General features: G+C 53.2%; 1 protein-coding gene across 1 annotated transcript in view; it reads right to left on the reverse strand.

Moving 5' to 3' along the window:
- LOC140408956 (cytochrome P450 4V2-like) overlaps nt 1-19,023 on the reverse strand; it is a 72,300-nt gene extending 53,277 nt beyond the window's left edge. The window contains exons 1-3 of the mRNA XM_072496905.1: nt 18,767-19,023; nt 17,303-17,415; nt 14,013-14,098 (exon numbers count right to left, since the gene is read on the reverse strand). Of these exons, the coding sequence (XP_072353006.1) occupies nt 14,013-14,098; nt 17,303-17,415; nt 18,767-18,947 (380 nt within the window). The 5' untranslated portion in view covers nt 18,948-19,023. The remainder of the gene's footprint in view (nt 1-14,012; nt 14,099-17,302; nt 17,416-18,766) is intronic.
- Between the last annotated feature and the right edge of the window lie 4,184 nt (nt 19,024-23,207).

The following is a 23,207-nucleotide window of genomic DNA, read 5'->3' on the forward strand; positions in this document are numbered from 1 at the left end:
AGAACACGGAGATCAGAATCTACTAGGACTGGAGTGCAGAGGTGGCCAAGAAGAGAGCTGGCTTTAATCGGGCCAAGGCAGTGCTCCATAGGAAGGGGGTGAAGTTCGGTATGCTGCAGCCAGCGCGATTGTGGGTCACATTCCAAGATCGGCACCACTATTTCGAAACACCTGAGGAGGCTTGGAGCTTTATACAGACTGAAAAGTTGGACTCAAATTGAGGGTCTGTGGTTGTGGGCTGGATGTCTGCTGTATATATGGTTTTAACTACGTGTAGGGAATGTTCCCTTGGTTGGGTGTTGGATGGGGATGGGTGAAGGGATTTGATGTGGAGACTGTGGGAGAGTGTGGGCGCCGGTGTTGGAGGGAGGGGAGGCCCGGGGATGGGGGAATTGAGATAAGGCCGCAAAAGGAGCTGCGCCAGAGGGGGCGGGGCCGGCTCAGGAAAGCGCGGGCTTTTTCCCGCGCTAGGGAAGGACGGCGGTGGGGGTCGGAGGAGCGCACACTGACTGCTAGGGAGGAGGGGATGGGGGGATTCCCACACTGGTGGGGTCGATGGGAAGGCGGGAGAGGCCGGGGTCAGCAGGAGTCAGCTGACTTACGGGAGTGTTATGGGGGGAGCAAAAGAGCTAGATATGGATCTAGCGGGGGGAGGGGGGGGAGGGGGGTATAGGGTTGCTGCTGCATTGGCCAATGGGGAACTGGAAATAGGAGAGGTGGTCGGGGCGGGGGTCCGCCGTCTGGGGGACTGGAGGGTGCGGGAGGCGTGGGCACGTGACTGGCCTAGAAAAGGAGATGGCTAGTCGGCAGGGAGGGGGTGAGAAGCCCCCCAATCCGGCTGATAACTTGGAATGTGAGGGGCCTGAATGGGCCGGTTAAGAGGGCCCGAGTGTTCGCGCACTTAAAGGGATTGAAGGCAGACGTGGTCATGCTTCAGGAGACACATTTGAAGGTGGCAGACCAGGTCAGGTTGAGAAAGGGATGGGTAGGACAGGTATTCCATTCGGCGCTGGATGCGAAGAACAGAGGGGTTGCAATACTGGTGGGGAAGCGGGTGTCGTTTGAGGCCAAGAATATTGTAGTGGATAATGGAGGTTGATACGTGATGGTGAGCAGTAGGTTGCAGGGGGTGTGGATGGTACTGGTAAACGTATATGCCCCGAATTGGGGTGATGCCGGATTTATGAAGCGCATGCTGGGTCGGATTCCGGACCTGGAGGCAGGAAGCTTGATAATGGGGGGGGGGGATTTCAACACGGTGCTGGATCCAGCATTAGATCGCTCCAGATGCAAGACGGGGAAGAGGCCGGCTGCGGCCAAGGTGCTTAGGGGGTTTATGGACCAGATGGGGGGAGTGGATCCATGGAGGTTTGCTAGGCCCCTGGCCAGGGAATTCTCATTATTTTCCCATGTACATAGAGCTTACTCCCGGATAGATTTTTTTGTTTTGAGTAGGGCGCTAATCCTGAAAGTGGAAGGAACGGAGTATTCGGCCATAGCCATTTCAGACTACGCCCCGCACTGGGTGGAGCTGGAGTTAGGAGAGGAGAGGGACCAGCGCCCACTGTGGCGTCTTGATGTGGGATTACTGGCGGATGAGGAGGTGTGCGGGAGGGTGCGGGGGTGCATTGAGAGTTACTTGGAGGCCAATGACAACTGAGAGGTGCAGGTGGGGGTAGCCTGAGAGGCGTTGAAGGCGGTGGTCAGGGGAGAGTTAATCTCCATCAGGGCCCACAGTGAGAAGAGAGAGGGCAGGGAGAGGGAGAGGTTGGTGGGGGAGGTCTTAAGGGTGGACAGGAGATATGCAGAGGCCCCCGAGGAGGGGCTACTCGGGGAGAGATGAAGTCTCCAGACGGAGTTCGACCTGTTGACCACAGGGGGCGACGTACGAGTATGGGGAGAAGGCGAGCCGGATGCTGGCATACCAGCTCCGTAAGAGGGTGGCAGCGAGGGAGATAGGTGGAGTTAAGGATAGCAGGGGGAATACGGTGCGGAGTGCGGTGAGAGTAAATGAGGTATTTAACGACTTCTATGAGGAGCTGTACAGATCTGAGCCCCCAGCGTGGGGAGAGGGGATGCGACGATTTTTGGATCAACTGAGGTTCCCGAGGGTGGAGGAGCAGGAGGTGGCTGGTTTAGGGGCGCCAATTGGGTTGGAGGAGCTGGTTAAAGGATTGGGGAACATGCAGGCGGGGAAGGCCCCCGGGCCAGATGGGTTCCCGGTCGAGTTTTATAGGAAATCTGTGGACCTGCTAGGCCCGTTGTTAGTGAGGACATTCAATGAGACAAGGGAGAGGGGGACCCTGCCCCCGACAATGTCCGGGGCACTGATCTCGCTGATTCTGAAGCGGGAGAAGGACCCACTGCAATGTGGGTCGTATAGACCGATCTCACTCCTCAATGTGGATGCTAAGTTGCTGGCAAAAGTGCTGGCTACGAGAATTGAGGACTGTGTCCCTGGGGTGATTTATGAGGATCAGACGGGATTTGTAAAGGGCAGGCAGCTAAACAGCAATGTGCGGAGGCTCCTCAACGTGATTATGATGCCATCGGTGGAGGGAGAGGCGGAGGTAGTGGCAGCTATGGACACGGAGAAGGCCTTCGACCGGGTGGAGTGGGAGTATCTTTGGGAAGTGTTGCGGAGGTTTGGGTTCGGGGAGGGGTTTATCAGTTGGGTCAGGCTCCTATATAGAGCCCCGGTGGCGAGTGTGGCTACGAATCGGCGGAGGTTGGAGCACTTTCGGCTGTACCGAGGGACGAGGCAGGGGTGTCCCCTGTCCCCCTTGTTGTTTGCATTGGCAATTGAGCCTTTGGCCATGGCACTAAGGGAGTCCAGGAAATGGAGGGGGTTGGTCCGAGGGGGAGAGGAACATCGGGTGTCGCTGTATGCGGACGACCTGTTGCTGTATGTGGCAGATCCAGTGGAGGGGATGGTGGAGGTCATGCGGATCCTAAGGGAGTTTGGGGACTTCTCGGGCTATAAGCTCAACGTAGGGAAAAGTGAGCTATTTGTGGTGCATCCAGGGGACCAGGGAAGGGGGATAGACGACCTACCATTGAAGAAGGCAGAAAGGAACTTTCGGTACTTGGGGATCCAGGTGGCTGGGAGCTGGGGGGCCCTGCACAAGCTCAATTTGACGCGGTTAGTGGAGCAGATGGAGGAGGATTTCAAAAGATGGGATGTGCTGCCACTCTCGCTAGCGGGCAGGGTACAGTTGGTTAAAATGATGGTCCTCCCGAGGTTTCTCTTTGTGTTCCAGTGCCTTCCCATTGTGATTACCAAGGCCTTTTTTAAACGGGTAGGTAGGAGCATCATGGGATTCGTGTGGGCAAATAAGACCCCGAGGGTAAAGAGGGTGTTTCTGGAGCGTAGCAGGGACACGGGAGAGCTGGCGCTGCCGAATCTGTGCATCTACTATTGGGCAGCCAACGTGGCGATGATCCGTAAGTGGGTAATAGAGGGAGAGCGGGCGGCGTGGAAGAGGTTGGAGATGGCGTCCTGCAGGGGCACGAGCCTGAGGGCGCTGGTGACGGCACCGCTGCCGCTCTCGCCGAAAAGATACACCACGAGTCCGGTGGTGGCGGCAACGTTGAAGATCTGGGGGCAGTGGAGATGGCATAGGGGCGAGATGGGAGCCTCGGTTTGGTCCCCGATTCAGGAGAACCATCGGTTCGTCCCGGGAAGGATGGATGGGGGGTTTCGGAGCTGGCATCGGGTAGGGATCAGAAGAATGGGGTACCTGTTTATAGATGGGACGTTTGCGAGCCTAGGGGTGCTGGAGGAGAAGCTTGGGTTACCCCCGGGAAATGCGTTCAGGTATATGCAAGTGAGGGCGTTTGTGAGGCAGCAGGTGAGGGAATTCCCGTTGCTCCCGGCACAGAGGATTCAGACAGGGTGATTTTGGGTGTATGGGTCGGAGAAGGCAAGGTTTCGGCGATCTATCAAGAGAGGAAAGAAGAGGAGGAGGTTTCGGTAGAGGAGCTAAAGGGCAAGTGGGAGGAGGAGCTTGGGGAGGAGATTGATGAGGGTCTGTGGGCTGATGCCCTGAGTAGGGTTAACTCCTCTTCCTCTTGCACCAGGCTCAGCCTAATACAATTCAAGGTTACTCACAGAGCGCATATGACAGGGGCAAGGTGGAGTAGGTTCTTTGGGATGGAGGACAGGTGTGGGAGGTGTTCGGGAAGCCCGGCGAATCACGTCCACATGTTCTGGTCGTGCCCGGCACTGGATGGGTTTTGGAGGGGTTTCGCGAGGACTATGTCCAAGGTGGTGAAAGTCCAGGTCAAGCCGAGTTGGGGGCTGACACTATTTGGGGTAACGGACGAGCCGGGAGTGCAGGAGGCGAAAGAGGCCGGTATCCTGGCCTTTGCATCCCTTGTAGCCCGGCGGAGGATCTTGCTATTATGGAAAGATGCAAAGCCCCCCAGTGTGGAAGCCTGGATAAATGACATGGCAGGGTTCATTAAGCTGGAGAGGATAAAGCTCGCCTTGAGAGGGTCTGTGCAGGGGTTCTTCAGGCGGTGGCAACCGTTCCTAGACTATCTCGCGGAGCGTTAGGAGGAGGTCAGCAGCAGCAGCAACCCGGGTGGGGGGGGGGGGGGGAGGGAGGGGGGGTGTCTCTTTCGGGGGGGTATTTGGGCGGGTGGGGGGGGTTTTCCCCAAGGGTACTTTTGAATGTCATTTGGGGGGTTAATATATGCGGGAGAAACCCAATGTATAAGTAGCTTATTATTTTTGATTGTGGTGTTTGTGTTCTTTCTTCTTTTTGTTATGGGGCGGGGGGGTGTTTGTTAAAAAATTTTGTCGGAAAAATTTGAATAAACATTTTTTTTTTAAATATCTAGGAGATAAGTGCTTCCTCATTTTCTCAGCAGAAATAATTTAACTGTTTCTAATATGGTGACAGCCTATCAATCATAGCTAGATATTTATAAACATTGTGGTTAAGTTCCCAGCCAGGTACTTGAGATGCAGTGAAGCGTGAAGGGAAGTGAAAATAAACAATCCTGTCTGTCTGGAAGCTATTACCCTGTCAATTACAGCCTACGCAATGCTATTTCTCTTTGAAAGTGAATAGAAGCCTCACAAATCAAAGGATCTGAGGGAGGTTAAAGCCTTGTAATGCTTTTTTTGCTTTTTATGAAGTAACAGCTGCTGTTTTGACACCTCTGTCTGAGGCAGCAGATGTATGGGACAGGTAAGTGAAAAGGCAGTGATTTCTTTACTGTTCCTGTCTGGACAGCTCTGTAGCTTCCAGGTAGGAGTGACTGTTTGGGGGAGGGAGGGTAGAGTCTCTGATATGAGGGGGGGCGTCTGAAGGAGAGGGGGGTCCTGTCAGGTTGGTGTTTGACGGGGGGGGGGGTCCGCCGGCAGGAGTGTCCGATGTAAAGACCGCAACAAGACCGGTTCCCAGAGATCAGGGCAGCCCAACTTCAAAGTTAAGTTGAAGGTCCTCCAAAACACCCACCCACGGGCATCGTGGCACCCCACAGACATGGGCAATACACCCAACCCTTGATGCCGCAGTGGCAGCCGCCTCTCCACTATTAAATGTCCGTGTAACCCCCCGCCCCCAACACCACGCAGGCATGAGGGTGGCCCGGACCCCCCCCCCACCCCACCTGACTCCTTCCTTACCAGCATTGGGGCATCGGACCCCCTCCCTGCCGACCCCCCGCCCAACAACCCAAGTGAATGATTCCCCACCATGGGGTCGCCAACGGCCCCCATTCCACACGTCCCCATCAGGCCCAACCCCTCAATTCCACCCCCACTTCCCCCCTTCATGGCCATGACCCCTCTCAGGTCCTGCCCCTTTGCAGTGCCATTGGCATCCTGGCACTGCACCCTGGCACTGCCAGTATCAGGGTGCTGAGGGCAGTTCCAGAGCACTGTCCTGCCCTGCCTACCCAGGGGCTCCAATGGCCTCTAATCCCTCGGGTGTGGCCATCTCATCTGGTTTCCACTTTTGAAAACCTATACTGATGTGTGCCGTCCTCACACTGCGCCAGTGGGGACGGAAAATCCCAGAAGCCGGGAGACATCGGCTTCGAACGGGCTGAGCATATTTAAATGAGTTTAAAGACTTATTTAAGTATGCGAGTTTGGTTCATGCCCAGCGAGGGACTCTTATCAGCAGAACCAGATTGTGCGGGTTCCAGGGATCATTCGGCGCCCAGTGCGAACCCTGTTTAGGTGCTCTCCCACTATTCTCCGGGACTAGGAGGAGGTACGCTGGGCACAACAGGGCATCTGTCAGCAAAACTGCACTTTGTCTTCAGTTCTTTTAGATTACATAAAGTGAACTGTCATAAATGAGTTAATGGCTGTGCTGTTCAATTAGGAAATAAATTGAGCTGATAATGTATCTACTTTGGCAGGTTACCCTCTCCCGTACCAGCCTCCCCGAACAGGCGCCGGAATGTGGCGACTAGGGGCTTTTTACAGTAACTTCATTGAAGCCTACTCGTGACAATAAGCGATTTTCATTTCATTTTCATTTCATTTTCAGTGAACATACCAGAAGGTAATAGCTTACATTTCTCTCGGATATTGAGAAGGTGGTGGTGAATTGTTGCCTCTAACTACTGAATTCTATGTGGTGTAAATATACCCACAGTACTGTTGGGAAATGCTTTTGTACTTTTACGAAAACGCTTTTGATCCAGAGACCGTGAAGAGGCAGTAACATGGTTCCAAATAAGGATGTGTATGTGACTTGGAGAAGAATTTGAAGTGGTGGTGTTCCCATGTGTCTGCTGCTCTTGTCCTTCAAGGTAATAGAGATCGTGAGTTTAGAAAGTGTTGTCATAAAAGCCTTGTTTTCTGCAGTACATCTTGTAATATGGTAACACTGCTGCCATTGTGCATTGGTGGCAGAGGGAGCAAACATTTATTTTGGTTAGCACAGGGCTAAATCGCTGGCTTTGAAAGCAGACCAACGCAGGCCAGCAGCACGGTTCAATTCCCGTACCAGCCTCCCCGAACAGGTGCCGGAATGTGGCGACTAGGGGCTTTTCACAGTAACTTCATTTGAAGCCTACTTGTGACAATAAGCGATTTTCATTTTCATTTCATTTCATTAAGTCCTCAAGCTGGGGCCGCACTCATTCAATCAAGTCACACATCACATTCCTGAACTTGTGCCTTATAGATGGTAAAAGGGCTCTGGTGAGTCACGAGGTGGATAACTCACTGCAGAATACCTAGCCTCTGACCAACTCTTCCTGTCACGATATTACATGGCTGGTCCAGTTAAGTTTCTGGTTACTCCCCTAATTGCTCCCCAAAGCCCTGCTGTTTTTTCATATTCAAGAGTAGGTAACTCAATAGGATTATTGCAGATTGTGCTGCATCTCAAGGGTGATTATAGTGATGAGCAATAAATGCTGACCTATCCAGCAACATCCACATCCTATAAATGATTTTCTTTTAATGAATTTCTTTTAAAAAAAGAACTGACTTGAACAATGGAAATGTTAGTTGTAATTTGTGGCACTTTCCTCAATCTTATCAGAGAGAGGGTGTTGCAATATGTTGCCTTATCACAGTGAACACGTATGAAGTAGTATTCATGGTACAAAGTAAAGTGCATCCTTTGCGACACTAATATCAGATTTAAATAGTCATTTCTGTATTAATGTGGTGTGTTGCAGTTCACTCAGGAAGTCAAAGTTGCCTCAGCAACATGCACATCTCACAAGCATGTTGGAGCCTGGAGCTATGGATCGTGAAGGTAAAGGCTGCAACTTTCTTTCCATTACACAGCCGACCAGGCATCTCTCCTGCTCTTCCGCCTGCTATTGTGATGTGTTGGAAGGATTTTCAGGTTGGAAGGATTTTCAACCTGTTTGGCCACATTGTGAACACGCTTTCCTTGGCCATCAAGTCCTGAGGTGGTACTCAAGCCCAGAGCTTCTGGCGCAGTCAGGGACACTTCCCTGACCATCAAGGGCGCCTACCGTTCCATCCCCCGACCGCACTTCGGAAAATCAGACCACAAGACAGTGCTCCTTCTCCTGGCATATAAGCAGAAATTTAAGTGAGAGAATCCGGTTAAGAAGGTTGCACAATGCTAGTGCGAGGCAACAGAAGAGCTCCTACGTGATTGCTTGGAGTCAGTGGACTGGTCCGTATTCAAGAACTCAGTGGCCAACTTGTATGCCACCACCGTCACAAACTTCATCAGCAAGTGTGTTGAAGATTGCGTACCAAAGAAGGTAGTGCGTGCGTTGCCCAGCGGGAACCAAGTTTAATCGGGACAGGTGACCCTGACCGATAGAAGAAATCTAGGTATGACCTCCACAAAGCCATCAGGGGTGCCAAGGGACAATACCAGACTAAGCTAGAGGCACAGACTAACGACACGGAGTCTCGTCGGTTGTGGCCAGGCTTACGGGCTATAAAACAAAGCAGAGTAGAATCGCTGGCAACAGAGCACCCCTCCAATGACTCAATGCATTCCATGCTCTTTTCGAGCAGGAGCCAACATAATCAACTGCCACAACAGCCTCGGACACACCCATATCTGCTTACCATCACAGCCTCAGAAGTCAGATCAACCTTCTTGAAAGTGAACCCATGGAAAGCCGCAGTCACTGCGCTGACAAGCTGGCGGGTGTGTTCGCAGACATCTTCAACCTCTTCCTGCTCCGTTCCGAGCTTCCCATCTGCTTCAAGAAGACCACTATCATACCGGTGCCAAAGAAGAATCAGGCAACGTGCCTCAACGACTACCGTCCAGTGGCCTTGACAGCGATCATTATGAAGTGCTTCGAGAGGTTAGTCATGAGATGTATCAACTCCATACTCCCAGAATGCCTTGATTCACTGCAATTCGCATACTGCCATAATCGGTCCACAGCAGACTCTATCTCTCTGGCTCTACCCCGACACTCATGTCTAGAGCATCTCAACAAAAAGAACTCCTACGTCAGACTCGTATTCATTGACTACATACCGTCTTCAACACCATAATCCCCCAAACTCAAATCAAAACTCCAAAACCTAGGACTTGGCTCCTCCCTCGGCAACTGGATCCCAGATTTCCTGACCCATAGACCACAATCAGTAGGGATAAACAATGACACCTCCGCCACGATAGTCCTCAATACCGAGGCCCCGCAAGGCTGCGCACTTAGCTGCCTACTATGCTCCCTATATTCACACGAGTGCATGACAAAATTTGGCTCCAACTCCATCTCCATCTACAAGACCATAGTGGATTGGATCTCAAACAACAAAAGTCAGTGTACAGGATGAAGATAGAGAACCTGGTGGCATGGTGTAACGACAACAATCTCTCCCTCAATGTCAGCAAAACTAAGGAGTTGGTCATCGACTTCAGGAAGCGAAGTGTCGTACATGCCCCTGACTGCATCAATGGTGCAGAGATGGAGATGGTCGACAGCTTCAAATTCCTAGGTGTGCACATCCCCAACAATCTGTCCCAGTCCACCCATGTCGACGCTGCGACAAAGAAAGCACAACAATGACTATACTTCCTCAGGAAACTAAGCAAATTTGGCATGTCCACAATGCCTCATGCCATCTTTTACAGATGCACCATAGAAAGCATCCTATCTGGCTGCATCACAGCCTGGTATGGCAACTGCTCGGCCCAATACTGTAAGAAACTACAGAGAGTCATGAACACAGCCCAATTCACTACACGAACCCGCCTGCCATCCATTGACTTTGTTTACACCTCCCGCTGCCTTGGGAAAGCGGGCAGCATAATCAAAGACCCCTCCTACCCGGGTTGTTTTCTCCTCCAACCTCTTTCATCGGGCAGAAGATACAAAAGTCTGAGAACGCGCACGATCAGATTCAAAAACGTTTCCTTCCCGCTATTACCAGACTCCTGAATGACCATCTTATGGACTGAACTGTTCTGTCTACACATCCTCTCTACTTTTGTAGCACTATAGTCCATATGCTCACCCGATGTCTATGTCTATGTATTTACATTGCGTATTTAACATATGTCCTATATTTTTCATGTATGGAACGATCTGTCTGGACTGTACACATGAAAATATATCTAAATCTACCCACTACGCCACAAGACACCCCCTCATTTCTATATTTGTCTAAGTTAAATGAAAATTAATGAGGTTCAGAAGCGTAGTGTTCATATCACTGGAATGTATCCAAAGGCATGAAGTAATGATACTGAGGTACAAGTTCAAATCTAATCTCGGGAGTTGGGTAATTCAAATGAAATTAATTAAATAAAACTGGACTAAAAAGCTAGTGTCAGTAAAGTTGACCAGGAAGTTACTGAATTGTCACTAATTTCCTTTAGAGGACATTTTTCTATCCTTATTCTATATGTGACTCCAGACCAACACAATGTAGTTGACCCTTAACTGCCCTCTGAAATGACCTAACAAGCTAGTTAGACATATTTAAGGTGGTAGCTCACCATCACCTTCTTAATGGCAATTGGAATGGGCAACCAACACTGGCCTTGTTAGCATCATCGACATCCCATGAATAAAAACCTTGGACGGGATTCTCTCATCCCGTGGCAGAGTGTCCACGCCATCGTAAACGCCGTCACGTTTTACGACGGCGTAAAGGGGCCGCTGCCAGGACTAATTCTGGCCCCTACAGGGGGCCAGCACGGCGCTGGAGCAGTTCGCGCCGTTCCAGCAGCCGATCCCGGCACGAACTGTGAGCCGCGGGATCCACGTATGCGCAGTGGCCTCCTTCAACGCACCGGCCCCGATGCAACATTGCGCAGGGCTACAGGGGCCGGCACGTAGGAAAGGAGGCTCCCAGCCAGAGAGGCCGGCCCGCCAATCGGTGGGCCCCGATCGCGGGCCAGGCCTAATCGGAGGCTCCCCCCGGGGTCGGACCACCCCTCCCTCCCCCCCCCCCCCCCACAGGCTGCCACCCGACCCTTACACGCCGAGGTCCCGCCGGCTCAGAGCAGGTTAGAACGGCGCCGGCGGCACTCGTTTTTTTTCTTATGGCCGCTCGGCCCATTCGGGCTGGAGAATTGCGGGGGGGGCCGCGCACAGCGGCCCTCGACTGGCTCTGCGCCAACCGCGCCGGTGCCAATGGCGCCGATTCTCTGCTCTGTGAAGAATCGCATGCTGGCGTCAGAGCGGCATGACCCGGTCGCGGGGATTCTCCGGCCCGGCCCATAGAGAAACAAAATACACACATTACAGGATAAAAAGAAAGACCTTCATATGGACAAGATAGATATTTCTCGCGAACAGGACGGGTCCTGCCATTGGCCAGTGGTGGGGTCTTAAGGTCCTGCCACTGTCAATGGAACTTCCCATTGAATCCACCCCACACCGCTGGGAGACCCGTGGCTCGGGTGCGCCATCAGAGGGATGGAAGATCCCACTGCCAGCCCAGTATAGTTAATATCAGAGCGAAACGGGCGCTATTCCCTTTTATTCTGTTCAATGAATAGGGTACCCTGCCAAAATAGCTGAACTTTCAGCCCAATTTATTTCTCAATTGTATAGCACAGCAATTAACTCACTTAATCTAATCTAAAAGAACTGAACAAAGTGCAGCTTTGCTGACATGATTAACTGTGGGCGCGATTCTCCAGCCTCCCCGCCGCAGATTTCTCGGGGGTGGGAGGCGGCGTGCCGTTCTCTGGCAGCGTGATTGTCTCGACCCAACACTGTCAATGGAAATCTCCACTGACGCCACCCCACGCTGCTGGGAAAACCGCGGTGGGATGCGCTAGTGGTGGGACACGAGAAGCCAACTGCCGTGAAGACCCGTCAATTCCAGCCCGTATCTTCATAATGTTTTGAGTGAACAGTATTTTTAACGCAAAAATAAACATTTAGGCCGGGATTCTCCGAAATCCCAGCCAAGTGTTGATGCCGGCGTCAAAACCGGCACAAGCGACGCTGCGTCAACGGGCCTCCAGGCCCAGTCATTTTCCCCATCCTCGGTGGCTAGAACGGCACCGGAGTGCTGTGCGCTGCTCTGGTGCCAAAAGCCAGCCCTACATGGCCGGCGCGGGTCCGCGCATGCGCGCCACGATCGTCTCCGCGCCGGCCCCCCGGGCAACATGGCGGACTCCTACAGGGGCCAGCGCAGAGGAACATACCCCCCCCCCCCCCCCCGGAACGAGCGCACCCACCGATCGGTAGCCCCCGAACGCGATCCTGGCCACAGTAGAGGGCCCCCCCCCCCCGCACGCACCCCCCCCCCCCCCCCCTCCCCCTCCATCAGGACAGCCCCCTCAGCCAGAACGGCGAGATTCCACTGGGTAGGACCATATGTGAACGACACTGGTGGGACTCGGCAGAACTCGGTGGGCACTCAGCCCGTCGAGCGTGGAGAATCGCCGCGGGGGCCGCTTTCAACGGCTCCCGACCGGCACTGCAGCGACCGCGCTGGCGCGATTGGCGCCGACCGGAGAATCAGCAGCCCGGTGTCGGAGCGGCGTGGCGGGATTCACGTGCCCCCCCCCCCCCCCCCCCCGGCGATTCTCCGACCCGGTGCGGGCTCGGAGATTCACGCCCTTAGTTCCTTGATCATGGAACTGCACTGATGCTTGGAGAGAAGTTCTAATAATTAATCCTGGGTCTGAATTACTTTTTATTTAATAGTAAAACACATTGGGAATAGTGTGAACAAGGTGATAATAATTTAGTCGCCCATTATTCATTTCTTCTGATTGTCACTGACGTCAATGGAAATGAAAGTCAGCAGAGTTGAGGAAGACAACTGAACTGTGAGCACCTGTTTCACAAGTCAAAATGACTCCCCGATTGGATACCGAGTTACTTTGAGAAGGTAGGTTGCTGAATTCTAATGGCTCCATAATTGAGCCTAGTGATAACACAAGGAATCACAGTGAAAGGTCAGTAATGCTTTCTCTCAACATTTGTGAGATCAAACAGATTCAAATTCACAAACACATAACTGAACTGTTTCACTGTAGCCAATTTTAGCACAATGAAATTCAGCTCCACTGTACTTCAGAAAATTCCACCTCAAATTGTCACATTCCATGTCCCGTGTTCCCAGAAAAAGATGAAGAGGAACATAATATACTTCTGGATAGGAGCACAATTCTTTCACGTGTCAGAGTATATGTCTCCTGGCTTTGTGTATGTGCCGGTTAAAGAGTTAGTGTAGGTAAAGCCACAAATTCAGTAATACAATTGTTAAATAAATGTTTGTTTTAAGGAGTCTAGTTAAAAGGAATCATCAAATCTTTGAATTATTTATTATGTATTGCAATAACCTAATCCACATGTTCGTTGACATGGATGCGTCTATTTCCCTGGTGGTGTTAACATAATAAATTGAAGATGGGTAGCTTGAATGTCAGATCCCAAATGTCAATGATATTTAGTCAAATATCACTTCACACCCAGCTTTGACTGCATATGGCCAAATAACCATAATTAATGGCTTTTAATAAAGATGCCTGTCACTCAGATTAGTAAAAGCAGCAGCAGGTGTAACATAACCCTTCTCAATGAGGATAGGTTGACTGACTGACTATTCCTCACCTCATAAAGGTAACACCTGAGTGAGGTGAACAAAGCTCAGGTGATACCTGACAACAGAGGAAGCTGGGGAAAACTGTTCGGTAACTCAATGACATTTTTGAGCATGCCCTGGTTAAAGAGAATACCACTGAAATAACAACTAGACTCCTGCCTGGCATCTTTCCAACGAAAGGAAAAGCCACAGCAGAACTGAAGCAGAGGAGAGAGGGAACCGAATGTTTACAATATACTCACATTACCAAACAAAGACAATCTAAACATACTTTAAAAATATCTTGCACTATTACTACAGTCCTATGGAAAATGACAGCTAACAATGTCTTTCATTATGATAACAGTGGACAAATCCATCCCTTTTTTGCATTAGTAAGAAATCTGATGATCAAAGATTATCTCTGTATTACCAGGACAGCTTTGCAGAAACTTACTCTCAGATAACCATTGCATGGTGATCTGACCATCGCAAAAGCTCTATCAGATATATGTAGTTGTAATAATCATACCTTGTCAACAGTCCTGTACCAAGCCAGGGGTGAAGAAACTTGTATACATAGGATTTATCAAGCTGCTTGGAACTGCTCAATATCACCTTTAGGATTACAAGACGATACATTGTTAGGTATATCATAGCCTGCATTTTTAATAGAATCACAATTAATGTTTATGTACTTGTAACAAATCATAAACTCCCACCATGTTCTATTCAAGCAGTTCAAAATAGAAGAACCGAAAACACTAGTGTGTGTTCTCCACTTGGCTACGCTGGCAGAGGGGTTCCTGATACAGAGGAGAATCGGGCGTCCGGAGTAAAGCAAGAATGGTGCCGGGCACCCGGGGGCGCCGATTCGTTTGCGATGCTCCGGCCCCCACCTCCCCCCGCTGGCGGCGGGATCGGGGCTCATGCCCACACGCCGGCGGGAGGATGCAAATGGGTGCTAATGACCTATTTGCATCCATCTAAGCAGGCCGGGCACCAGAGTCTCCGGGCCCTGTGATTCTCTGGTCCTCTGGCTGGGAATCACGTAGGCAGGGATCACTACTGGGATTTACCAGTGTGGCCCTGACGTGATGGACCTCGCGGTGGGCCGAGAGGGTAACTCCTCAAACATATCTAGCAACATGCCACTAAACAGAGCTCTGTAATCCTACAACTGACAGATTCGATGAAAGTTCTGCAGTCCTTCCACATCCACTCAAGAATGATGGTGGGCAACGAGACAAGTAATGGGAGAGGAGGCTCCATGAACATCCCCATCCTCACTGAGGCCCAATGCAAGTATAAAAGACAAAGTTGAGCCATTTATAACTATCAGCCAGATATGCTACATATTTGATCCATCTCAGTGTCCTCCCAGCACCACACAGGCCAGTCTTTAGCCAATTCAATTTACTCCACATCATATCAAAAAACAGCTAAAGCAATGGGCCACAATCACAGTGCTATATTGGTGAAGACATATTCTCCAGATCTAATCATGGCCCAGGCCTGGTTGTTCCAGTACAGCTACAACACTGGACTCCACCAGACAAAGTGGAAAATTATGCAATTAAGTATTTCATGCCCAGTCAGTCACTCATCTTCAAGCAAAACATGTGGCAGGCATGGACTTTAATCTTTAGGATAATAATCTTTATTATTGTCACAGGTAGGCTTACATTAACACTGCAATGAAGTTACTGTGAAAATCCCCTCGTCGCCACATTCCAGCGCCTGTTCTGGTACACAGAGGGAGAATTCAGAATGTCCAATTCACCTAACAAGCAGGTCTTTCGGGACTTGTGGGAGGAAACCGGAGCACCCGGAGGAAACCCACGCAGTCATGGGGAGAACGTGCAGACTCCGCACAGACAGTGACCCAAGTGGGAATCAATCCTGGGACCCTGGTGCTGTGAAGCAACAGTGCTCACCACTGTGTTACTGTGCCGTCCATAAGGTAAATATGTTGCAAATGTTTCCAGTTGCAGAGGTGCCACTAACCAGAAGAGACAGATCAATGTAAATAGCAAAAGAACCAGCAGTGGCAGCAGGCTTTTTTTGAAATCAAGGTGTGATCTGGAACACACTGCCTGAAAAACCAATCCAACAGTAATATTCAACCGAGGAGGAGGCAAATACAAAAATAATTCTAAGGCTGTGAGGTAAAACTAGTGGACTGGAAGTAATTGGGTATTCTACCAAAGGAACCATAGAGGCTTAATGGACCATGGTCTTCATCATGAAAATTTAATCTGGGACATTACCACCCAAACAGCAGCCAAGCGATGGAATTTGACATTGATAGTGCTACCAAGCAGCACTTACTCACCAATAACCTGCTCACTGATGCTCAGCTTAGGTTCCAGCAGAACCACTCTGCTCTGGCCTCTTTCTAGCCTTGGTCCAAACATGGACAAAAACGTTGAATTTCAGGAGGTGTGACCTTAAGCACCCTCAGGAGACCTCGTAAAATTGAAGTCAATAGGAATCATGAAGAAAATTCTAGATTTAATTAATTAACAGAATATAAATTGGTAGGATTTGAGATCTCCAAAATTCATGAAGCAGGCGGTAAATAAGCACTATGCCACCATAACCCTCCCACAAGGCACAAGTTAGTGTGATGGGATATCCTCAACATTCCTCGGTGGGTGCAGCTCCGACAGTACTCAAAAATCTCAATACCATCCAAGGTAAGGAAGCTTGTTTTACTGGCACCCCATCTCCCACTGTGGCTGCAATGTGTTCTGCCTACAAGATGTATTGCAGCAACTCCAAATTACAGCCTATCAACTGGAAAGACAGGGCAACAGAGGCATGAGAACACCATCCCCATCACCTCAAAGTTCCTGGCTTAGAAATATACCACCTCTCCACAATTGCTGGGTCAAAGTCCTGGAACTCCTTCCCTAGCAGCACTGTGGGAATACCTTCACCATATAGGCTGCAGCCACTCACAAAAGTGGCTCACCATCACCTTCTCAAGGGCACTTAGGCTTTGGCAGTGACATATCACATCAATGAATCAGAATGTACCTTTTTGTAAATCAACCACAGACTCAAAGACCATGGGCGAAATTCTCCCCCAACGGCGCGATGTCCGCCGACTGGCGCCAAAGACGGCGCCAATCAGACGGGCATCGCGACGGCCCAAAGATGCGGAATGCTCCGCATCTTTGGCGGCCTAGCCCCAACATTGAGGGGCTAGGCCGACGCCGGAGGGATTTCCGCCCCGCCAGCTGGCGGAAATGGCGTTTGTTGCCCCGCCAGCTGGCGCGGAAATGCGGCACATGCGCGGGAGCGTCAGCGGCCGCTGTCAGTTTCCCCGCGCATGCGCGGGTGCGTCAGAGGCCGCTGTCAGTTTCCCGCGCATGCGCAGTGGGGAGAGTCTCTTCCGCCTCCGCCATGGTGGAGGCCATGGCGGAGGCGGAAGGGAAAGAGTGCCCCCACGGCACAGGCCCGCCCGCGGATCGATGGGCCCCGATCGCGGGCCAGGCCACCGTGGGGGCACCCCCCGGGGTCAGATCGCCCCGCGCCCCCCCCAGGACCCCGGAGCCTGTCCACGCCGCCTGGTCCCGCCGGTAAATACCAGCTTTGATTTACGCCGGCGGGACAGGCAATTTCTGGGCGGGACTTCGGCCCATCCGGGCCGGAGAATCCAGCGGGGGGTCCCGCCAACCGGCGCGGCCCGATTCCCGCCCCCGCCCAATCTCCGGTACCGGAGACTTCGGCGGGGGCGGGATTCACGGCGGCCAACGGCCATTCTCCGACCTGGCGGGGGGTCGGAGAATGACACCCAAGTTGTCTATAACTTACCTCCACAGTCTCTGCATGAAACAACACAATAAAGGGGAGTGGTCCCATCCACAATTTCATCAATGGTTCATCTCTGCACTGGGTGGTATATTCAATAAGTTGACGGAAAAAATCTAAAGAACCCAAAAATGATTGTTAAACGCATAAGTTATAGAATACACTAATGTATACAATAAATGCAGGAATAACTTTAAGACACTGAATCAGAAACCAGATTCTCATTTACATGATTTAATAAGTCTGTAGCTTTTATGATCACTCCAAGAATTTCATTCTCTTCAGTAGTCTTTAATAGATTAAGAGCCCAAAAAAGAAAATCAAATTGTACAGTACAAATGACACTTCAAAGGCATCAATTTTTTAAAAATTATTTTTTTTAAAAAATTCATTCATGGGATGTGCCTACCCTAATTGCCTTTGAGAAAGTGGTGGTGCGTTGCCTTCTTGAACCGCTGCAGTCCAATAGGTGTAAGTACACCCACAGTGCTGTTAGGGAGGGAGTTAAAGGATTTTGACCCAGCGACAGTGAAGGAATGGCAATATATTTCCAAGTCAAGATGCTGATTCACTTGGAGGGGAACTTACGTGTCTGCTGCTCTTGTCCTTCTAGATGGGAGTGGGTGTGGGTTTAGAAGATGTTGTCTGAGGAACCTTGGTGAAGTACTGCAGTGCATCTTGTAGATGGTACACACGGCTGTCATTGTTCGGCGATGATGGAGGGAGTGAATATTTGTGGATGGAGGTGTCCATCACTGTATTTATATAGCTAGTCCAGTGTAAGTGCCTGATCAATGGTAACCCTCAGGATGTTGACAGTGGGGGATTCAGCGATGTTAATGTCATTGAATGAATATCAAGGCCCAACGGTTAGATTCTCATGTTGGAGATGGTTATTGCCTGACACTTGTGTGGCGGAATGCTACATGCCACTTGTCAGCGTAAGCCTGAACATTTGTTTATAAACAAAGAAAAATATATTTAACCAATTGTTATTCTATGAACTACAAACTATTTCTTAAATCACAGGTTCTTGATGCTCTTGATCACTGCTCTGTGCTCAGCAAAGCTTGTTACAATCGTGCTTACATAAATGCAGAACGTCAATTACACAGATCATAATTTATTCGTGACTCTTTAAAGTATACCTTTAGAAAAAAGCTAATATTCTTTAAATTTGCAAAAGAACGTGGCAAAACATTTCAACTTAAAAATTACATAAGTACCATAAGCCTCGTCTTGTTTCCATGTTGGACTACTGGATCCATTTACTCGCTCTGACATTTAAGATTAATTTACAAAATTGAACAAGTTATCTTGCTGAATTCAGTACATTGTAAACTATCTGGGACATGAGCGCTCTCTGTGGCATCAAAGCAAGTCCGATTTTGTTCAAACTAAATAGGTTAACAAAGTTAACAAAGTTTAGCGCCTGACACTGGGCACTCTGTCGCCGTGGGTAGCTACCTTCTCCGCTGGGCTTGAAGAGCAGCGCGTTCCCCACGACCGGGTAGGTGGGACTGAGCCCGGGGATCGGCTTCATGGCGTTCCACTTGCGCACGTAGTCGCCGAACAAGTGGAAGGCGAGCGCAGCCAGGAGAGTGAGGACGGCAGCACCGAGCACAGCGCCAGTAGGCAGCGCTTCCATCCCGCCGCTCACACACTGTGTCCCGGGGAGACACTCCAGCTGCTACTGCATCGACCGTCTGCCTGTAGCCTCACTGGCTGCTGCTCTCATATCAAACTCCTCCTGCTGTTATTCTTATTGGTTATTATTAGGACACTGTTTCCGGCCAACCTAAACTCATAAAAGCGTTTCCCAATCTTTCCAGTTGCGATTGTGCCAACTCTGTCTCAATACTTGGGCGTCATTCTGCGACCCCCCAGCGGGTCGGAGAATGGCCGTTGGCCGCCGTGAATCCCGCCCCCGCCGGTTGCCGAAGTCTCCGAAGGGAGAAAAGTCGGCGGGGCGTTAATGTCGCCGCTGCCGCGGAGAATGTCACGGGTCTGCGCAAGGCAGCCGATTTTCGGCCTGCCGATATTCTCATTTCCGGATGGGCCGAAGTCCCGTCGACGTGATGACCGTTCACGTCGATGTAAATCAAACCTCCTTTTCATCGGCGTGAACCTGTGCTCCAGGTTCACGCCGACCAGCGTGGAGGTGAGTGACGGCCTGGGGGGTTGGCCGCTGGGCAGGCGTTGGCGTGGCCGCAGTCTGAATGTGTGGGGAGAGGTGTGTCTCGGGTTGTGTGTGTGTGTGTGCGGCGGGGGGGGGGGGGTGGTTAGAGTGGGCTGGGCTCCGGGGGAGTGCCGGGAGGGGGGTCCGTGCCGGGGAGGAGGATGGGAGGTCCGTGCCGGGGAGGAGGATGGGAGGTCCGTGCCGGGGAGGAGGTTGGGGTCCGTGCCGGGGAGGGGGATGGGGGGGGTCCGTGCCGGGGAGGGGGATGGGGGGTCCGTGCCGGGGAGGGGGATGGGGGGGGTCCGTGCCGGGGAGGTGGATGGGCGGTCCGTGCCGGGGAGGGGGATGGGGGGGGGTCCGTGCCGGGGAGGAGGTTGGGGTCCGTGCCGGGGAGGAGGATGGGGGGGGTCCGTGCCGGGGAGGGGGATGGGGGGTCCGTGCCGGAGTGGGGGATGGGGGGGGTCCGTGCCGGGGAGGAGGTTGGGGTCTGTGCCGGGGAGGGGGATGGGGGGTGGGGTCCGTGCCGGGGAGGGGGATGGGGGGTCCGTGCCGGGGAGGAGGATCGGGGGGGGGGTCCGTGCCGGGGAGGGGGATGGGGGGTCCGTGCCGGGGAGGGGGATGGGGGGGCAAGTGAGTTGGTCCACCTGGCCAGGTGCCAGCCTCCAACAGTTGGACCCATGCTGTCCATGCCACCTGGCTGGGGGGAAGGAGGGGATATGAGCAATGATGACATGTCGTCGTTTCCCCCCCCCCCCCCCCCACCACCAGGCCGTCATGTTTTCCGATCATCCAGCGATGTTGGCCGCCGTGGCGGCAGCCGCTAATGTCCATGTTGCCCTGGATGAGGAGGAGGAGGAGGAGCGTGCCAGAGAGGCAGCGCAGGCTGCCGCAGAGGGGCAGGCGGCAGCCGCCCAGGCTGGAGGGACACCTGACCAACAGGACGAGGAGGGGGAGGAGGACGTCGCGGCACCACGGCAACGGAGGCACCCGAGGGCGCCCCGTGTGTACCGGCACCGGCAGTCATACCAGGACCTCACGGACCGGGAATGCAGGAGGAGACTCCGGATGAGGCGGGAAACCGTGGCACACATCTGCCACCTGCTGGCACACCTGTCACCGTGTGGCACTGGCGGGGGACACCCTCTCCCCGTGTCCGTCAAGGTTACGGTTGCCCAGAACTTTTATGCAACGGGGTCATTCCAGGCTCCGAGTGGGGACCTGTCCGGCATATCGCAGACATCGGTGCATCGGTGCATCCGGGCAGTGACAGATGCCCTATATGCCATGGCGCACCGCTACATCCGCTTCCCTGTGGACCGGGCCAGCCAAGATGCCCAGGCCGTGGGCTTCTCTGCCGTGGCCGGGTTCCCCATGGTCCAGGGCGCGATCGATGGGATGCACATCGCTGTGCGGCCACCTGCAGATAACAGGGCCGTGTTCAACAATAGGAAGGGGACCTATTCGATGAACATACAGGTGGTCTGCGACCACCGCATGATGATCCTGCAAGTCTGCGCCCGTTACCCAGGCAGTGTACACGACTCATACGTGTTGTCGCGGTCATCGATCCCCGGCATGTACGAGGGACGCCATCCCCGGCTGAGGGGCTGCTTGCTGGGCGATAGGGGCTACCCATTGCGATCGTGGCTGATGACGCCTGTACGGAGGCCACGCAATGAGGCGGAGAACCGCTACAATGATGCCCATGTAGCGACAAGGGGAGTGATAGAGAGGTGCTTTGGCGTGCTGAAGATGCGTTTCAGGTGCCTGGACCTCTCTGGGGGCGCCCTCCAGTATCGGTCAGATAGGGTCGGCCGCATCATTGTGGTGTGCTGCGTCCTGCACAACATAGCCCAACAGAGGGGCGATGTGCCGCAGGCAGCGGAGGGCGGAGTGGAGGAGCAGCAGGAAGAGGCGCAGTCCTCCCCAGATGAGGGGGATGGGGGCAATGGTCAGGGCAGACGGGCTAGACACAGGCGGGTGGCTGTCCACCGTTACCGGCTGGCCCAGCGGGCACGGGACAGACTGATGGCCGCCCGCTTCACTGACTAGATGGGAGTGGGAATCGGGTAGTATGGCCACAGACCGCACATCATGGCAACAGCCGTCCACCCACACACCCCACCCATCCACCCACACAGCACCCTCACCCCCCTCCCCAACCTCACCCACCCCACCCGCATGCACACCACCCCCCCCATTGCCGATCCACCTGCGGCACAACGGCCGGGCTCACACAGTTGCGGGTGGACGCCTGTCTATTGCAGGCCATGGAGGATGATGACAACCCGCCCTGCGGTGAGCTCCTGGCTCCACATCGTTGGACTGTGTCTGACCCATGGCCACAGTACCACTATCCACCTGGACCATCCCTGCATGCGGCTGTGACACTGCAGCGCACGGTCCCGTCCTCTGCCCGGGGGATGTTGATGGCGGCCCAGGGGGAAGGGGGCAGACTCACCTGGGGCTGAGGTAAGACCACCCCTCACACACACACTTGCGCTCAACGTACATGACACCCCCGCACGCTTTGGACAGAGCACAAAGGCAGCTTCTGTAGGTGTAACATTGACTTTAATAACCAAAGGAGTTCATGCACGTGCCCTAGCCCCTAAAACTCATCTGTGCCCTGCACCCGTGCCAACTTACTCAGTGTCTAATTGTTTGGCCTTACGGGCCCTTTGACTACATCTACGTGGTTCCCCAGACGGTACAGCAGAACTGGAGGTGGACTCCTGTGATTCCTGCCCTCTGACACTGGATCCCTTTGGCGGCCGTTTCCTGGGGCGTCCTGGCCTAGATGGGCCAGGCTGCGGCCCGGGCGACTGGGATGGTGAGCTGCCAGCCTGTCCTGCCCGTTGCCCACCCGATGCACCTGGGACGGAAGTGGGGGAGTCCGAGGTGTCGCGGTGTTCCCGGACCTCCCCTACAGACGGAGCCGGGACGGACCACACCACCTCCTCCTCCCTCGGGGTGCCCGATGGCCCCCAGGCCTCTACATGGGTGGGGGATGCGAACGGCATCTGGCTCTGCCAGTCCTGGAGGCCCGTGCTGGTATCGACAGGGGTCTGCAGGTTTGCAGCCATGGAGCCCAGGGGGTTGGCAAACCCTGTCTGTGACAGTGCGACGCCGGCTCGCACATGGCAACTGGCGCCGATGCCCTCAGCGATGGCCTGCAGAGACTGGGCCATGGCCTGCTGAGACTGGGCTATGGCCTGCTGAGACTGGGACATGGTGTTGAGCGCCTCTGCCATCTGGCGCTGGCACTGGCTCATGGCCTCCTGTGAGAGGGCAGCCATGTCCTGGGCCACAGACGCCGCCTGCACGGAAAGCCCCAGGCCTCGCAAACCGTTCCCCATGTCTGACACCGTCACACCCATTGCCTCCACCGCGGACGCCACCCGTGCGGTGTCGGCCTGGGTGGCACGCATGACCGGCACCACTTCCAGCTCCTGGACGCGGGTGGACTCCTCCACCTGCGACTGCAGCCGCCGCAAGCCGGCCGTCACCCTCTTCGCTCGTCTCCGGGTCGGTGGTTGCATCGGATCTATGTGTGGGTGTGGAAACTCCAGGAACCCGGGATCCATCTGGGCGGCAGATGTTCGCTTCAGCTGGGCTGCTCTCCGACCGCCCGGCCCCTCTGCTGCTCCTCCCTCCACCTGCTGTACCGGGACGGCTGTGTTGTGCGCACCAGTGAGTGTACCAGACGCCTCATCACTAAAGTGCCCA

The sequence above is a fragment of the Scyliorhinus torazame genome, chromosome 3 (assembly GCF_047496885.1).
Source record: "Scyliorhinus torazame isolate Kashiwa2021f chromosome 3, sScyTor2.1, whole genome shotgun sequence".
In the NCBI taxonomy this organism is placed as follows: Eukaryota; Metazoa; Chordata; class Chondrichthyes; order Carcharhiniformes; family Scyliorhinidae; genus Scyliorhinus; species Scyliorhinus torazame.